We start from the raw sequence: 18,932 nt of genomic DNA on the forward strand, positions 1-18,932 counted from the left end.
AGATCAGGGCAATGAGAAACCAAGCACACTAATTAACATAAGTATGTCTCCCTTTTAATTAAGCTCCATGAAAGGAGCAGTTGGAAATCACTTTAAAGGCCCTTACCTCAGGACTAAGGTTCAGAACTCCCAAATCTTAAAAGTCCAAAACAAAAGTCTCGCTGTTGTCAGTCTCTCTGAGCTACAGAGAGAGAGTGAGAGTTCTTACATGCTCTTCCTTCCAAGCTGGCAGCAATCTCAGATAATGGGGCTAAAAGGAGACTTTGTCCTACCCACAACTGCTCTGGATGGGATGGCATAAGAGTCTGTGTGTGTGGAGACTGCTGCAGAAGTCACTGTGAACAGATCAGTGGATCTATGTGGTGCTATCAGCTGATGTTATAAACTTTATTCCTGTGGTGCTTGGGGGGCGGGGTTGTGTCCCCAGGCCAAAAGTACATGTAGGTGTAGCTGGGGAAGCTGACTTGGGATCGGCACGCAGAGGGAGGATGAAGAGACCAGCAATAGGAGTACATGTTCAAACGGAAAGAGAGCTTGCTTTGAAGCTCCCTGCTGTTGGGGAGCAGCTGCCAGAAGGAGCTTTGGCTATGGCGGAGTGGATTAGGTCCCCTTACTCTTGCAGATGGTTTGCAGGGCATGCCCTCCATTTTCAGTTCTGCATGGGGTTTAGAGGAGGGGCAGGGATACAGTGGAACTTTAACACAGTCAGGCTGTATCAGAAATGTAGAGGTAAAGGGCAGTTTAGCAACCACACATGTGACTTCCTCTTCCCCTGTGAGTGGAGATGGGGGTAGTACTGGGATCTCCTCTGTTGTAGGAGCTCCATTTGCTTTACTCCACTCGGGATTATTAAGGGTATGAGTGGACGAGAAGGAAAAGTGGTCCAAACAAGGCATTTTTTTAGAATCTGAAGTGGTGGTTTTTTTGTTTTGCTTAACCATGGGGATCCCAGCAACACAAAGGGAAAAATCGGGGCTGAAGAGAGAACATGAAAGCCTGTTGGGAGTTAGCAACTGAGGAATGGTGACAATAAGGAAGGATCTGAGGTATCTGTTTCCAGCAATGGGTCCTCTTAGGGGCCACCTAGGAAGAATCCTAGCAGCAGTCACAGCTGGCAGGACTGATCTTCTGGGCGAGATTCCTCATAATGGAAGAATTATTTTAGGATGCCTCAGCAGAGATAGGTGATTTGACTGCTGTATACAGGGGATGGGGACAAATGTCCAACTAGCAATGTTGTTGTTGGGACTCCGGTTAAAATAGTTAGGATTGCACAGCTGAAAGCTGTGATATGTTTGCCAGGCAGCAGAGAATTCTGCTTCAGCTTTTACTCTTATATTCTAGTGGATTTTTCTGGGAGCAGTTTGGAAGGAGGAAGGGGACTAGGGATTGAGAGTAACTGTTTTGTTACCCCAACCTTGATTAAACCTGTAACTACTTTCTTCCACAATTAAAATATCCATGAAGCAGATCTTCTGATCTGGGTTCCATGTTACGTTAAAGTGGTGCAGCCTCCAGTTAAAGCTGATTTAGGGTTTGGAATGGTGAACTAAAGGCCCCTGTCAAGGCTGATTCCCCAATCTAGCGCTGCAAGTGCAGAAGATGGGGTCCCACAAGCAATGAGATATAGGGAAATTAAAGGTGCTAGCGCCCCTTGCCTTTTGGCACTGTCCTCTGGCAGCCAGAATATGAAAGGCAGAAGTCCATTACCTACCTGTATAGCCCTGACCAGGCCAACAGCCTTTCCTGGGTTTTATCCTTTCCCAGGTGCCCCATGGTTGGTATAGTGTGGGCCAGCTGTAGGAGCTCCCATATAAGGGGTTTAGGCATCAGGTTAGAAGGTGCCTCTGTAGCTGGTACAATGTCTAATTTCTCCATTCAAACTGGGGAAACACTGGGTGTTCAGTCTGTCACAAATATTCTGACAATGAGTAAAGCACTCTTGGAGTGTTGAGTCTTCGTGCTGGTCTGCCACAATGTGGAAGTTGTGAGGCAGGGCACTGTACTCCAAGACCGTAGCTTAATCTGAGATGCCCTTTTGCTGGGCACCAAGATATCTGGACTGCTGGGCTGTTCCCTTTCCAAGATCCATCCTCTGAGAAGGCCCTCCCTAAGGCTCCATGATATCACAGGCACAGGTCCAAGCTCTTCTGTCCTTCCTTTGCTTGTTCTGCAACATGAATTTAATGCAAGTCTCAAAAAATCTGAATAGGTGGTGGGGAATAGATCCAGGCATCTTCTGAGTAGGCTCCTTCTTGCCCCTCCAAGAACTCAGACATTGAGAGAATGGATTCTCCTCACATGAACCCTGGAAGATATTTCCAGTCCTGCCCTAGTAGCAGCAACCAGAGTAAGCAATCCAAGACTCCCACCCAGTCAGCCCACCTGGTTCACTGCCTGTAAGATTAGAGACATCACCATGGATGCACAAGAATCAAAGAGGTTGTCCTGGATTTAAGACCTTGGGCAAAACCAAGTCCCTTTGATGCAAGGTGTGCCTGCAGCTCAAGTCTAGCAGACCTTCCATGATAGTTTGGTCCAATTTTTACTTGGACTGCTTAGGGAACGAGGGGGGCTTACACGTTGGTTGATTGCCTCCCCAGACAGACTGAAACAGCACCTCAGACCATCACATTCCCTCAGTGGGCATTCACACTTGATGTGACCCTATTCCCTACAGCAATGATAAATCATTGGACTCTCCCCAGTGGGTGGCCACAGCACCTGGGCGGCTGAAGCTTTGAAAAAGTCAGTCTTTTCAGTTGGGGCTGTGGCCATGGGTGGACCCTGGTTCCAAAGTTGAGTAGCTCTGGGCCAAGCTCTCCTGCAAATGTTTCTGGGTCTCAATGGTGTCATCTTTTGTCCCCATTCCAGGCCAGGCTAGCCCATTGTGGGGCTGGGTTTTCCAGCCCTGGGCACCTTCGCCTCCAGGAACATTTCAGTCATTTCCAAGGCAGCTGCTACAGACAGTGGCCAGAATAACAGATCCACACCTGTATCTGAGCTGGGAGGACATGTGAATATTGCTTGAAGACAATTGTTCATTAGTTTCCCCCGTGGTCTTGGTCTCCAGATCCTGGAGTCATTGGGCTACTAGTTCCCCAAACAAAATAAACTACATCGGCAAAAGGACTTTTTTGTTTGTATAACTGCATCCACACTAGGGCTTTTGCCACAGAATAGCTATGTTGTTTGGGTGGAATTTTTTTCACATTCCTAATCAACATAGCTATAATAGCAAAATGTGAGTGTGGACCAGGCCATAGCTTTCTAGGCATTCTGCCTTCTAACTGGCAGCTCTATGGTGCTACATCTGAAGTCACTCAGCTCACCCTGCAGACTTTCTGGTGTCCTTGTGTGGTGCGCAGAAACTTTGCCACCATTACTTGCCCAAGTAACATTTCTGCTTCAGGCTTTTAGGCCTCATTTCCAGAGGTGCTGAGCACTCACTAGTCCAGTTACAATCAATGCATGCTCAGGATGCTCAGCACCTCTGAAACCAGGCCCTAGGATTTTTCCAGACTGATCTACTATGCTTTGGCTATCCAGCTCTGTCTTATGTGCCTAGCAGGTATTTTTAATACACAATCACCAAAACTATCTGGGCACCAATTATATTAAGATTAATCACAATAGGGCAATGTAAGGACAAACGTTCCCAGTTATCTAACTTTAGGACACCACACTCCATGTGGCAGAAAAAATAGAATGATTTTTTTATAGTGAGATTAAGAAACTTTAAAATCCTTTCCCAGTCACCAAGAATAATAAAGTTATACATCCTTCTTTGCAGCTATGTATTTTGATGGTCTATAGAATGCTCACAGTGACTGAGCAGTGATATTGTTTCTCTTCTTTCATTCCTCCTACAGAGCTGCTGCAGGAGCCTGAAGCTGTGAGATTAGAAGGTTCCTCAGAACAGACTTGATCTGTGAATATCTGCCTCCAGAAAAACAAAACAAAATCTCTGTGGTAGAGTAGAAACTGCCCCTTGAACAACCTCAAGATGATGATAGGGGAAGAAACATTGTTGGCGATTCTCAGTTGAGCAAAAGGACAAGGGCAGAATGTTGGCATATGTGGCACAAATATAAGGAAATCAGGGAAAGCTGCAGAGAGAGGGATTAGAGCTGTGAAAGGAAGAAACGGTAAACCAAGCCTCCATTTTTGAAGGCAGAGAGAAACAATCAAAACAATCTGTTCAGGGAGATGATGAATACTTTCCGTATACCATCACTGCCCCCCTTATAGCTGTAGCTTCCTTACATCAAAAGGCCCCCACGATTACAATTCAGCCCTCTCCCCATTCCTTGCCTACCTCGGTCTAGTGATCTCTCTCAAACACCAGCTTCTTTGTATCCATCCTCTACTTTTAGGACCTGATTCTCTTCTCACTCATTCTGACATAAAGCAGGATTCACTCCACAGAAGCCCATTGACTTACACTCATGTAAAACCAGCATAGGTCAGAGAAATTCCTAGTAACTACTATGAGCACCACCACACAGGGTTTGTAGGCAGCTCACAAGAGTCAACCATTAGCTCCCATTATGGATGCTTAGCAGTAATTTTAAAAAGTAACATTCTGCTGGAACAGTCACGTTTAAAAAAAAGCTATGAACTTTGTATGCTGAGGTATAGCTTTTAAGTAGTTAAGTGTGCACTGTTATAGAAAAATGGATTCACTAAACCAGTGTGTGGACTCTTATGTTTAAAAAGGGAAATGATCAAAATGGTTACAAATATTTATAGATTGTAACTTTGGAATTGGCACTTGACACTGACATGTGACAAGATTAAGAGCCACAAACATGGGTTCACTTTGAGGCCTAAAAGGAGGAAAAACAAACCATTAAAGTGCTTTCTTGCTTATATCAAGCCCCCAGCAACTTTTCAAGTCACCCTCCGGTCAGGATCCAAACTCATGACAAACTCATGCCTTGGTGCCCCAGGCTCTTTATAAATGCTGTCACTTCTTTTGACCTTAGCAGCTAGCCAAAAAATTAGCAGGTTTTTCCAGTGAATAGGAGAAATTGCTGATATTCAAGTAGTTCTTTGATGTGGTTTTGTTTATTTACAGAGTCCTGTGTCTCTGAACACAGAAGGAATCAAACAGCAGGAAACAACTTCATTGCTCACAGCACCAAGAACACTCTTTTCAGCTGACCTCTCCTGACTTTTTGTGGTCAGGATGAACACTCTTCATCCTGACCACAAAACCTCTCCCCAGTTTTCTTCAAAGGCCATACACCATGCTTGCAGCAGCTCCTTCAGGCTGTTCATTTGGCTCTCTTGGTCCTCTGTGTTCTGCCAGTTTCTCTCTCTCTCTCTCTCTTTCTCTGTGACCTCAAACAATACTCAGCAAATGCTCTTGGACAGGGTCACATATTCCTTCTGCCTTAGATGAGGGATTGTCTTTTCAGTTATGTTAACTGAAAGGAGTACTCACATCTATCAATCTTAATGTGCTTTTAACTTAACCCACAACAAGGTTTCACCCACCTCATAACAATACTATTGATGAAAGTCTGCATTCATTTTTAATTTTTTTGTCCACTACATGAAAACACAATAAGAATCATTTCCCCTCAAAACACCATGGGAATATGCATTTCTCACTCTGGTACTGTACATTTGTAAAGGCCTGTAAAATATTTTTGACCCTTCCTTCAAGAGACATAACTGACTGCTGTCCGCTGTGATCACACCTCTCTGAACAGGGCCAGCCCCAAAGATTTTAGGAAAGTTTTTTGACACATTTTATGTAAAAAGAGAGATGCGAATCTTCCACTTGTGCTGAAGTCTGTGCACAGTTATCAACATTTTAAAAAGTGTTTTTAAGAGTCATTTGTCAAAATAAGCTGGGAATGTGGGAGTCAATGGATTGTCCAGTTGTTAGGGATTTTTTGGGTGAATTTTGCTGAATGTTAGCACTTTATAAACCTTAATTAATCATTTCAACACTCCTGTGAAGTAGCATTATTATCCTCATTTTACAGATAGGAAACTAAGGTTACATCTACCATACAAAGTTTCATTGATGTAAGTTACATTGATGTACTACCAATGACATTTGCATATTGCCTGAGAGTATGCCTCTTGTCTGCTTGCGATGGCACTCCATTACTCACCAAGAGTGGTAGCATCTATGGAAAATGTGGTGCACCATGGATATTTACATAGATATTTATCCCTGTGTGTCCTGCGCCGCCATCCAGTCCAATGCCTTGTGGGACATTTTTACAATGCTTTGGGAATACTTGTGATTCGCTCATAGATTTCTGGGAACTTGGGATCAAATTTCCATAAAGCCATTTTCTCCAACACATAATGCTTGTTTCATTCCATAATTTTTGTGCTGTTATTACAACTCTCACAGTCCTATGCTCTGCTTTTCCATCTCTGCCATCTCTCTGGCAGAAGCATGTGCTCTGCAGAACTTCGGACAATATTAATAACTGCTGCTGATACAATACACATGAATCTCCTGTATTTGTGGAATTTCAAGTATGACTACAACCATGTGTGTGAGGAGGAAGAAGAGGAGATGTTTGATGATAATGACTGGGTGCCGATGCACAAAGCAAATAAAAATGGCAGGTTGCTGTTGACTCTCACAGAGCAGCTCTACATGGTGGATTGCTGCTTCTGGGACCAAGAAACAAGAACTGGCTGGTGAGGTCACATCAGAATGCAAGTTTGTGATGATGAGCAATGGCTTCAGAACTTTCAGGTGCAAAAGGCCATGTTCCTGGACCTGTGTGCCAAGTTTGCCCTAGCCCTCCACTGCAGAATCACCAGAATTAGAACTACATTGACAGTAGAAAAGTGAGTGGTGATCACACTAGAGAAACTTACAATGCTGGATTGCTATCGGTTGGTGGGAGATCAGTTCGGAGTTAAAAAATCCACAGAGGGTTCCATTGGCATCCAAATGTGCAAAGGGATAGTTTTCCCGTAGTTATGCAAGAGCTGGTTGCATGATGCTTACATCTTTAAGAACACAGGTCTTTTCCAAGAGCTGCAAGCAGGGATATTCTTCCCTGGTTGCTACATTCCCATTTGTGCTGTTGAAATGACAGTAGTGATTCGGGGGGACCCTACCCTTTGCTTCCTTGACATCAATGAAAGATTCATCTATTCCAGTGGTGGGCAACCTGTGGTTCACGGGCCACACGCGGCCCACCAGGGTAATCCACTGGCGGGCCGCGAGATAGTTTCTTTACATCAACCATCCACAAGCACAGCGGCCCGCAGCTCCCAGTGGCTGCAGTTCGCCATTCCCACCCAATGGGAGCTGCGGGAAGCGGCGGTCCGAAGGTTGCCGTCCACTGATAAATTGGCTGAGCAGGTGCAGGATTATTGTTGAATGTACTTTCAGTAGAATAAAAGGTTCTGGTGATGTTTACTAGCTAGACTGCATCTCAGAGAGAAAAAATATCCCAATGGTTATAGCTACCTGTTGTGTTCTGCATAATATCTGTGAGATGGGGGGGAAAGGCTACCAGCAGGGTGGATCAGCTGTCTGCTGAGTTTGAACTGCCAGGCACAAGGACTATTAGAAGAGCCAGCCATACAAGGGCACCATTTAGGGATGCCAGGGGAGGGCTGCAGCCCCTCCACCCCAAGTTTTGTACCACCAGTTGGGAGCAACGCTGCTTGCTCCTCTGCCTCCTCCCCTCACTAGCTGGGAGCGAGAGTGACGCACACTGCTTTCGTCGCTTACTCCTCTCCAAGCCGCCCCTCACCAGTCAGCAGCAATGTGGTTCACTCTTCTTTCCCCTCCCCTCCCTGGGCTGGCAATTCTTTGCTTGGCCAATAGGAATGAAGAGGTGTATCTGGCAGAGCCAATAGCAGGACTGGGAGTTTCAGCAGCACTTTTTTCCAATTAATTCCTGAAACAAACAGGCTCAGGGAGTGGTGTGGGGAAGGAAGCTCTGGGCTTAGGTCAGAAGATGCTTGCTGCAGATTTCGCCATTCACCTTCACATGGTGACATGTTGCAAAGGCAGGAGCAAGCCCCTTGTGACACCAGTAGATACAGGGCTGCTCAGGCTGGAGAGGGGGTAGCTGCCCCAGGCACATTTGGGGATAATTATCCCCACAGCCAGCCCAGCTTTGGAAGTTTCAGGCAGCAAGAGTAGAGCTGAAGAATGACCACCTGGGATCTTTCCCTGCTGCCAAGAAACAAACATGTGCTGTCACTAGGGTTGTCAACTTTCTAATTCCAGAAAACTGAACACCCTTGCCCTGCCCACTGCCCCGCCCCTTCCCCAAGGCCCCGCCCCCTGCTCACTCCATCCCCCCTCCCTCCATCATTTGCTCTCCCACACCCTCTTTCATGAGCTTATTTTCACGGAAAGGCCCAAACAGGCATATTTTTTGTTTTGACAGATGTATTATGCTAAGTCCAGATTTTATTTGTTACAGGACACTAGAGCTCGCAGCAAATTAGTCAAAAAGGGTAATTTAAAAAAATGAAATTTCACAAACATTTTCATGATTCTTTCCCTCCCCTCTTCCCATTTTTTATAACCAGCTCCATGTTTTTTGTTCACGAAAGTAATTATAATTTTATGTGTGGAATTAGGACCACACATTATCACAGCTGCAATGGGTCCATTAAAGGCCCACTCCTGAAGCCCAAGAGCACAACCACAGAAATGCACACCTGCCCAGATACCTATAAAAATAAATCTGTAGAAACTGACTCCCACACCTACATGCAGATACATGAGTATTCATGTGTACACATCAAGCATGCACTAACACATATAACTCCACATTATTTATTATTACAATTGTTGTTTAGTGCCTGGAGACCCCAACTAAGATCAGGGCTCCAGGGTGCTAGGTGCTGGACATACACATAAGAAGAGAGAATCTGCAACAAGGAGTTTATAATGTAGCTAGACAAAGGTGGGGAGAAATGTCTGAGACGTTGGCTCTTCTATTATTTTCCTTGTTTGATCTAATACATCCCTTTTTAGCTGAGCATACTTCCACCTACTGGATAGAATATATATTGCATAGGTCATTCTATAGTTCCCTGTACAGAGGTGTAACAAGCCTCATGGTCCACTAGTGGTTGCCTCCCATAACCTGGATGGAAAGAAGTGGGGCAAAATTGTATCAATGCTGTGGGTACCAGCAAGGTGATAGAGGGATACATTGCAGAAAAAGGACGGACGATTCTGGTTTTGGTTTCTTTAGTTACAAAGCTGTGGCTACCAACTTTTGTTCTCCTTCTCCCCCCACTCCCGCCACACACACAAAATCAGTTTTTTTGTTTCTGTGTTTTTTCATTCTCAGAATTTTCCAGTCTTTGTATTCTACTTTGACTCTTTTCTGAACACATTCTTAGGCTACAGAAATCTTTTCAGACACAGTGGAGAAGAATATATATAAATGCTGAATACTGAAACGTAACATTTACAAGGTGTGGGATGTTTCTGGTTTAAATGCGTCTTGTTAACAATTCCTTTAATGTGGGAATATCTGAAATTCTTATAGTAGGTCCGAGGGTAGTTGTCATGTTTTTGAAATGTATCTGGTTTCTGACATACAAATGTGTATTTAAGAACTGTGGCTAAATCTCCAAGGTCTTAGTTTTACTTCTGAATTAATTCACACCCATATGTCATTGTCAAAGTTGGTTACTGAAACAAAACAGATCTCATTTGTGCCATTGAAAATATACCCCAAAGTTTCAATATAGTTCTGTAGTTCTTGCTTTATTTGTAAGTATTACTCTCATTTTACAGTTGGTGAAACTGAGGCATTCTTCAAGACTGAAAGTATCTTCCTATACGCGTGAAAAACACCTGGCATAGTGCAGGCACTACTAGCATAGACATGACAAGTGACTTTTACCAGATCACATAGTGAGTTTGTGGTGGAGCAACTGGGAACAGAACCAAGATGGCCTAACTCCCTCTCCCCTGCTGTAACCACAACTGCATCCCAATAACCATCTCATAGTCGAATTTCGTCTTAGGCTGTTGGGCTCTCAATTTATTTGCTATCTTATACAAAAAAACTTTGGCCTGACAATGTCTTTTTAATTATTATTGATACCTGTATTACAATAGTGCCTGCAGGTTCAAACCAAGATCTGGGCCCCATTGTTCTAAGAGTTGTACAAACACTCAGGGACTTGTCTATGCTGCAGCCACAGCTGCGGCAGAGCCAGGGTGTACCTGTGCCACATAGCGACATAATAGCGTCTATGTTTTCTACAGTGACAGGAAGGGGTTTTCCATCGATGTAATTAATCAACTTCTTTGAGAGGCGGTAGCTAAGTCGAGAGATGAATGCTCCTATCAACCTAGCTGCATCTAAAGTGGGGGTTAGGTCAACCTAACTATGGTGCTTTGGAGCTGAGGGCTGATGTACACTACAAACTTACACTGGTATAGCTACGTCTCTCAGGGGTGTGAAAAATCCACATGCCTCAGAAGCTCTCCCGCCAACATAATGCTGTGCATATGAGCGGTTATGCTGGTGTAACTATGTCGCTCAGGGGGGGGTCATTTAGGCTATGTCTACACTGCACTTTCATCGTTAAAATTTTTGTCACTCATGGGTGTGAAAAAACACTCTCTGGACAACAAAAGTTTTAATGACGAAAAGAGCCGGTGCGGACGGTGCTTCATCAGTGAGAGATGCTCTGCGGCCAATGAAGCTACTGCCCCTCCTTGGGGGTGGTTTTATCTTGTCCACAGGAGAGCTCTCTCCTGGAGACAAAGAGTGGCTATGCTGCCTGCCTTACAACAGCAAGGCTTTAGCGGCACGGCTGTGCCACTGTAAGGTGCGCAGTGTAAGCACAGCCTTATTTGCAGCCATCAGAGCCATAAATTATGCTGACATAAGCTGTAGGGTAGACATAGCCCCCTGGGAAAGGAGGTGGGGAGGAGTTGAGCTGTGGGAATCACTGATCTTCTTCCCGCTGGCGGGCCCACGGGAGAACTGACAAACAGCAGGGCTTTGTGGGAAAGGAAAGGGGAACTCTGAGCGCAGGGGCCACAAAGGATCCCAAGCAGACATGCCAAACCCGTGGGAAAACATGCAGAAATTGGGCTGGTTTTTGGCTTAATTGGCTTGAGAGTTGCTTGTTGGCTAGTTTGGGGCTTGTAGCGCCTTTTTGGGGGTGGGGGGGGGGATCAGCGCCCGGGCAAGCACCGCGGGCAGGGGGATCTGGTCCCAGGGCCTGTTGGGGCTCTTAGAGATCGGCTTGTTTTGAACTGGGATTAGCCTGACTCGTGGCTCAGTGTGAAAGTCGGGTGCTTATCTACCGCGCGGAAGTTGGCAACTGTGACCCCAAGACGGGAGCAAGGGGAGCAAAGGCAAAAGCAGAGGGGCGCTGACTCCACCAGGGTCTGTGGGAGACGCGCGGACTGGCCCCGGTCTCCTTCTCACAGGCGGTTCCCGCCAGCGGCGCGGTTTGGCCCGAGGCAGCCGGGCCCCGCCGCTCCGCCAGAGGCTCCCGCCCGCCCCGGCACGTTGCGGTGGAAAAAAGTTTGGGCGGAAACACGTCACCCAGCTCGGGGGGGGGGGGGGGGGACACAGGCAGAGGCGACTGGGGGGGAAGGTTTTGTTGTCAGCACTGCTTGTGAACGGGAGTCAGTGACTGACAGACAGTGACACGCACGCACCGAGCAGGGCGCGTTCGGCCCCCGCCGCCCCCCTCTCCAGGGCTATCGCCGGGGATCAGGCGCTTCTGAGGACACCTCTTCCGGGAGCGCGCGGCGCTGCCGGGGTCCTCGCGCCCTTAAGTAGGTGCCGCCGAGGGCCCCGCCCCCTCTTTCGCTGGTGACTCGTAGAGGCTGCGGGGTGAGTGGGAGCTGGGCCGCGGCGCGGATTCAACCTCCGCCCGCCCGCCCGCCGGGGCATCGGGCCGGGCCTGCGGCCACCGCCACTAACCTTCTCGCTCTGCCTCTTGTGTTTCAGCAAATCCCGGGCGGGAGCGACCCCCACCGACCATGGCCGAGGAAGGGTGAGAGCCGGGGCGGGCGGGGGGCGAGTCGGGGGGCGCTGGGTCCTGGCAGCTCCGCTCGGGGAGGGGGAAAGACGCGGCCCCGCCTGGGCGATGCCGGGCTCAGCGCGCCACGTGCCGCCCATGTGGCTCCGCCGGGCGCTCCTGGCCCGGCCCAGGCCTGCGCGGCCCCGCCGCGTGTTGGGAGCCTGCGGGGTCGCCGCGCCGGGGGCTTCACCCGCAGCGGTGGGAGTCGGGCCGAGCTGCAGCAGGATTGTGTGTCCCTGCGCGCACCCCCCCACCCCCCCGGGCGGTGTGCTGTTGCTCCGGGGCTCCTAAGGCGGGAGGCTGGCAGGTGAGCGAGGCGCTCTGTCTCTGTGTTCAATTGTGTAGCATTGCTGCTGGAGGTGTAATGGATGTTAACACCGCCCTGCAAGAAGTGCTGAAGACCGCACTCATCCACGATGGCCTGGCTCGTGGTATTCGTGAAGCTGCCAAAGCCTTGGACAAGTAAGTCTTACGCTGGGGCTACGTATTGTAGCGAACAAATGTGTTTGTTTAGTTGTGTTAATGTAGGTGCAGTACCTGGTTTGTATAGGTATTTAGATATATATATTAGCCTGAAAAGGTTTTGGCTTGAAATCTGATCCTTCTGTCTACTGCTATACATAAACCCCAAAATTACAGGTTACAGTCCCAAAATGCTGGGTTTCCTGTGCTTGTGTTATGTAGTTGCATCATGTAACTGAGTGCACACAAACAAAAATAGCTTTCATGAACAGTTGTGGGAGTTTTAGCACACACAACATGATTTTAGTTTAGGAAATCTGTGTCTGAGTGTAGTTTGCTTGAGCCTCTACTTTAAATGTAGTTTAAGACTAGTATGGCCCTTGTTTTGGAGAGCTGATACATTTCTTCTAGGCCAGGGATTATTGGAAGATTGAGTTTTTTATAGACAATATCAGTCTACTAAACTTAATAGTGTGCCTTTAACTGGGGATAAAAATCTTCTCAAGATCTCCTTGAGAATAGGTCTATTTGGGAAAACCTGTCTTCAGCTTTTTGGTAACCTTTAATTTATTTTCTGGTTTCATTCGATGAACTTCTATATAATATATTGCAAAGAAAATCTTATAAAACAGAACAGGAAGCTGAAACTATGTCTGTTAACATATGGTATGTGAGTTGGTCTCAGAGCACACAGTGGCAAAGTAAGATCGAGATGCATGTGTGAATAATCTCTTTAGGTTCAGGTATATAATAGCTTTCAAAACTCCAATAAAACTACAGTGTTTGAATGATGACTCTCAAAAATGTCGGATACCCCTTCACTCTTTTTATGAGTGATAAAAGTAGTCTGACAAACCTGTAAGTTCAAGGGAATAGACAGAAAGATAATATAAAAACAGGAGTGAGAAAAGAAAAAGACAGACTATGTACAGTCAACTGCCTAAAACATACTTTAGGAAATACAGTTCTGTTGCCAAAAGAGACATTGCTTTTTGAGCTGCCTATATGTAAAACCTTATTTGTTGTAGGCTGGGTGGGGTTCGGGGGATATTAGCACAGGACCATGGTTAGTATTGATATTTAATAGGCAGATTCTTTCAAAGTGTGTTAAGTACAGTACTAGGAGCCTGCTTTTAGCCACATTCATCTCTTCAGATGATCAGATGTGTGGTGCAGGATGAAATAGATGGAGTAGCATCATGGTTGTAATCAGGTCTGGGTGTAATGACTCGGATCCTCGTGATATTCACATCTCACTTCCATTTCTTGCATGAGGAGGATCAGGAGAGATCAGAGCCAAACCCATGCCCAGGATTCAGGTGGATCCCATTCTTTTTCAATGGTGCCCTCCCGAACCTTTATCCAATATATGTTATTCATAGAACTTTAACTTGAGACATTGTGAACAACTACAGTAACTCCATTCCAGTCGCCAGCAGGGGAATAAAATTGCATACAAAGTTCCAACAACTCCAGTCATTTTAATGGTCAAAATGCATAAAGTAAAGATATAAAATTCATGGCTTGTGCTGCTGGGTTTTTTCTTGCCTGGACTCCTGTAACTGCCTTCTTTCAGGTCTCCATCACTCCCATCTTCCTCTTCAAACTATCCAAAAAGTATGTATTGCAATAGTGTACAGAGGTCCTAATAAAACTTGAGGTACTGTCATGATAGCTGCTTTGCAAACAGGCAGACAAGATCCCTGCCTTGAAGAGTTTATAATTTAAATTTCAAATATAACTAGTGGACGTACATTTTTACTTCACAATCATAGTTGTGCTAATGGATTGCTGTCATTTGAACTATGCAGTGAAGGCCTCACTTTTGCAGTTGACTGCTTGCTGTAATATGGAGGTGTGCCTATATGCAGTCATTTGGAGAATCTGGGCTCTAACTACATTACACTGCATTAAATCAAGGGCAGCGGTTCCATGTAATCAATGGTTTTTGAGATTGTTTCCAAAACTGAAGTGGATTCCTGTCAGTTAAACTAGAACTCTGATATTGATGCAGTAAATCCTTCTAAAGCTTGATTAAAAATTATTTATTCTCTTGTAAACTGAATCTGAACATATTGGTGGGATCAGATAGGTTTTACAAAAAGTTGTTAATGCAGGCAAATAGACATTGAATATTGTATTTTAGTTCATGGCTTAATTACTAATGAAAATCTATTGACTTCGGAATAACTTGTGTAACTTGTGTATAAATGTTCTTTGTTTTAGACGCCAAGCCCACCTTTGTGTACTTGCTTCAAACTGCGACGAACCCATGTATGTAAAGTTGGTTGAAGCCCTTTGTGCAGAACACCAGATCAACTTGATAAAAGTGAGTATTGAAACTTCAGTTACAAATTGAGAGCTGTATCAGTATTGTATTTAAAAATATACGTGGTGCCATAAGTGATCTGATACAGTAGTCTACTCAACCAAGACCCATTTCTGTTGGACTAACAGTTTAGTGCTATGAACTAAGCATATTAACACTACAAAACCACAAAAGTATAAAATATAAGGCAGAGGAAGAAAATTAAGCTTTTTCAGTAAGTAATGTTGAAGTCCAAGTAGACTGTGATGCATTTTGTGCATTGTAAAACTCAGTGGCTGCCACTTCTGCCTACAAATGAATTTTGTTAGTCTGAGGCTCTTAATTGCAAGTCAAAGCCACATTTACTTTCTTCAGAATCCTGTTAGAGCTGTACAATGATGATAGTTTGGCTCCCTCTACTGATATTTGTGAGGAAAGCAGCTACAAATGTTACCCAATGTTTCTGAGTGTACAGCGGCTTTGATCTTATTCTGAATGCACCAAGGAAAGTGCAGTTCTAATGTACTAATGTCTTTAACAGGTTGATGACAACAAGAAACTGGGTGAGTGGGTAGGTCTCTGCAAAATCGACAGAGAAGGAAAACCCCGCAAAGTAGTGGGCTGCAGTTGTGTGGTTGTCAAAGTAAGAGTACAAGTTTTTTCCATGTTTCCTCGGTTTCCAAAAAATAAGTAATAAACCTAGAATATAGTTTTAAATAGAAAAATATTTCTACTTTGAAAATTCAGTGCCAGTTTTCTGTTCCAGAAAAACATTGTTTCCTGTATTGAAAAAAATAGGCATACGTGAACTAACATTCGTATTTTATAATTAACTTTAGTGGTATTTTTAGAAACAAAAAATTTTACCGATCCCAGCTCAATATAATGTGTTTTCTTTTGTTGCTGGTTATTTTATAAAGCATAACTAGACATTTGAGTACAGGATTGGTAGAAAACAGTAATGTTTTAGCCTTCAAACAAATTTAATATTACCCTTTATTGGAAAAGATCTGATTCTGTTTTAACAAATAACCAAATGCCAGTAAATTATGTCTGCTTAACTTGAAAATGTTTTGCAGAAATCATTAGGATGGTGCTGGCAATAACAAAGCCATGGTACGAGCCTTAAGGACTTGCTAGTCCTTGAGGTCCCTGAAAATGGCTACATATTTTCCATAGTGGACAACACTAATGGTTACTCTGAATATTTTCATATTTCTGTCATTGTTCTGGATTTTAATAAATGGATTTCCTGTGATCGCTAAGACTTTGCCACAGATTCCATGTTATCACAACAATTAGGCATGCTTGCCTACATTTTACTATTAGGTTCCCTTAAGTCTCAGGCACTCATATGTTGTAGGGTATTTTGGAAGAGTAGCAGAGTATCTGGGAAAGTGCAGTCCACTTGAGGTTGCTAAAGGAGCACAACAAAGAGATGGTAGAAGCACGCTGCTTTTGAACACACACTTTTTGGTCAAGGTACAGGGGATTATTGGTGTTTTTGAGGGGAGTCAAGGATGAGAATAGACTTTCAAAAATACTGTGTGTGTGTGTATATATAGAGGGAAAATCTAACAGTTAGTATGCATGTTTATCACTGGATACCTTTTATCCCAACTTCTGCACAGCTCAGTTTCTTCAAACAGTGGGAAGTAGATGAGGTGTGTGCAACTTATTAGTATATTAAGGAGGCTAAAGTGAATATTTAGGGCTTGGCTACACTTGTGAGTTAGAGCGCATTAAAGCATCCCTGGGCGCCCTAGGTCACTACCCGTCCACACTGGCAAGGCACATAGAGCGCTCTGACTCCGCGGTTAGAGTGCTTTTGGTAGTCCACCTCGGCGAGTGGAATAACGTTTGATGCGCCTCGACTGCGAACGCTCTGGTGTCAGTGTGAACAAGGTGTTGCGTTACTGTGCTCTGATCGGTCTCCAGAAACGTCCCATAATCCCCTTAAGTCAAGTGGCCACTCTTGTCATTGTTTTGGAATCCCTGCAGGAAAGCGGATATGCCCTTTTAAAGCTCTGTTTCTGACAGCCAGCATGCTTATCTGCTCCAAGACAAATCAAACCATTACTGTGGAATGCTGTGTGAGAGAGAGGCAGGGGGGAGGGAGGCCTGCTGCTGTCTGAATTTACAAGACAGCGTGCTGACATGCTCTCAGCCCCCCAAAACCTACTCTCTCTCCCCGCACATACACACAGCGTGCTCCCTGTCACACTCCGCCCCATGTTGCAGTAACTTGCATGCTGGGATAGCTGTCCATAATGCACCGCTCCCAATGCTGCTGCAAATGTGGCCACGCCAGTGCGCTTGAACCTGACCGTGTGGACAGACTGCAGCGCTTTCCCTGCTGCTCTCTACGAAGGCTGGTTTAACTCAAAGCGCTCTACGTCTGCAAGTGTAGCGATGCCCAAAGAGTCTCTGGTTGTTACTCCTACCATGAGGGTGTACATGAAGAAGTATATACATACCTGTACATCGTACTTGAAGAATAAAGTTTGTGTGCCCATATTTCTAACTGCTGAATCTGAGTGTCTTCCACTAAAGTTTACCCCAACGTAGCCAAACAAAAATATATTGTAATTTAGCATTTAGCTTACTCTGAACAAAGATGTATTAATTTTCCAAAGATGTGTGTATTCCATTAATTTACTGTTTTATATTATAGGACTATGGCAAGGAATCTCAGGCCAAAGATGTCATCGAAGAATACTTCAAGTGCAAGAAATGAATGAAAAATAAATTTTGTCAAGCCTGACTAATTTGTCTTTTTTGATGGGCGGCATCTATCATGATCTCTCAAAAGTACACTTTCTAACCCCTCCTTTCATCTTAGGTCTTTTGAGGGTAGTTTATAATTCATTCAACTATATCCACGTAATTACGCAAACTCTTGCTATCAATTGTAGAGAGAACCTAATTTTGTTTTGGGGGGATTGAGAACCTCTATTGCAGCATCTGTGATGAAAATTTGGCTCCCTCTACTGAAACAAGTGAGGAAAGATGCCTGAATTGTTACCCAAATCTTCTGAGATGCAGCAAAAATTCCTTAAAACTAGCTTATTTTGGCACTTTTTAATTAACACTGGATACATTTTAAGTATGGTTTTTCTATCTTTTGAGAACTTAACTACACAGTTCTAAAGGAAATTCAGGTTTGAATTTGAGATTTCAGCTCAAATATGTTTTTATAATGCGCTGAATATAAGTAACTTTCACCCCAACCTTTGTGAGCTTCTGGATTTTGCTTTCTTATGTTTAGATATGTTCTGATAAGGAGTTCTGGCTTTGCCTTCTATCTGTGAACCAGACTAAGTAATCCTTGTAAGGTCCCATTATAAGTGAAATGCTCAGATTATTTTGACCTCTTGACCATACTTCTTCCCTACTTTGTGTACTGGCTGTGGCTTAATTCTGTTAAAAGTGAATGTTAAACTACCACTGTTCTAATTAGATTGCATTTTAGTTAGTGTGGGGAATGCACTGACTGAGTTGTGAGGGAATTTATAGGAACCAATTTGATACCTTCATGCTAATTAATGGTGAGGTGGATTTCCTTTATATAATATTGTGAAAATGTCTCTTATTGGAGTTACAATTTTCAAACTTGGCAACTAGATATTGTGATTAAAACTTGTGACAAAAGCTGGACAGCTACAAGAGTGATGTTGGCCTTAGAATGATAAAGGTCCCTTTTCCTACAACCTGAGAAGGAGTTGGCTCAGGTCATTAGGGACACCCGAGTCCAATTCAGGGCTGCCTGAGACTTCTAAAAATCCCTCTGGTGAGAAGAGAGACAAGCTGCTGCAGGGCTAGTGGCAGTAGGGAGAGAGGCTTCTCCCTACAACAGAAATAGCCAAAACGGAGTACTTGTTTAGGGGAAGGACTAACACCCTGGGCGCATAACAGGATGATACCCCTCGGGGGGGAGCGGGAGTGAAAGGTTTCCCCCTTTATTTTGTGTTTGAATATTTTTGTGTGGTGGAGTACTTTAAAGCCTAACTTGAAAATATTGATAAACATAGTGGGAAGGAAGACCCACTGTCCAGAGTGTGACTGATTTACTGCAGGCCCTCCTACAACCTGATGGGGAAATGCCTTAGTTTGTGGCTTTTGTTTAGAATTGATAGAAAAT

General features: G+C 44.6%; 1 protein-coding gene and 4 non-coding genes across 5 annotated transcripts; all 5 read left to right on the forward strand.

Moving 5' to 3' along the window:
* The first annotated feature begins 11,770 nt into the window (after positions 1 to 11,770).
* Positions 11,771 to 17,555, forward strand: RPS12 (ribosomal protein S12). The gene is made up of 6 exons (XM_073337349.1): positions 11,771 to 11,831; positions 11,949 to 11,994; positions 12,367 to 12,483; positions 14,710 to 14,812; positions 15,333 to 15,434; positions 17,466 to 17,555. Exons 2-6 carry the CDS (start codon positions 11,981 to 11,983, stop codon positions 17,526 to 17,528), a joined length of 399 nt encoding a protein of 132 aa, XP_073193450.1. The 5' UTR covers positions 11,771 to 11,831; positions 11,949 to 11,980; the 3' UTR covers positions 17,529 to 17,555.
* Positions 13,265 to 13,339, forward strand: LOC140909832 (small nucleolar RNA SNORD101). Its single transcript, XR_012158369.1, has one exon. It is a non-coding gene; the product is annotated as a small nucleolar RNA SNORD101 (small nucleolar RNA).
* On the forward strand, positions 15,179 to 15,267 carry LOC140909845 (small nucleolar RNA SNORD100). Its single transcript, XR_012158381.1, has one exon. It is a non-coding gene; the product is annotated as a small nucleolar RNA SNORD100 (small nucleolar RNA).
* On the forward strand, positions 15,828 to 15,961 carry LOC140909844 (small nucleolar RNA SNORA33). Its single transcript, XR_012158380.1, has one exon. It is a non-coding gene; the product is annotated as a small nucleolar RNA SNORA33 (small nucleolar RNA).
* Positions 17,556 to 17,750: 195 nt separating the features above from the next.
* Positions 17,751 to 17,835, forward strand: LOC140909846 (small nucleolar RNA SNORD100). Its single transcript, XR_012158382.1, has one exon. It is a non-coding gene; the product is annotated as a small nucleolar RNA SNORD100 (small nucleolar RNA).
* Positions 17,836 to 18,932: the final 1,097 nt, after the last annotated feature.

The sequence above is a fragment of the Lepidochelys kempii genome, chromosome 3 (assembly GCF_965140265.1).
Source record: "Lepidochelys kempii isolate rLepKem1 chromosome 3, rLepKem1.hap2, whole genome shotgun sequence".
Classification (NCBI taxonomy): Eukaryota; Metazoa; Chordata; order Testudines; family Cheloniidae; genus Lepidochelys; species Lepidochelys kempii.

Excerpts from the sequence above, each read along its gene's own strand:
- RPS12 (XM_073337349.1), top strand. Across the intron at positions 12,484-14,709 it reads GCTGCCAAAGCCTTGGACAA|ACGCCAAGCCCACCTTTGTG; the intron begins GTAAGTCTTACG and ends TCTTTGTTTTAG. Across the intron at positions 14,813-15,332 it reads ACCAGATCAACTTGATAAAA|GTTGATGACAACAAGAAACT; the intron begins GTGAGTATTGAA and ends TGTCTTTAACAG.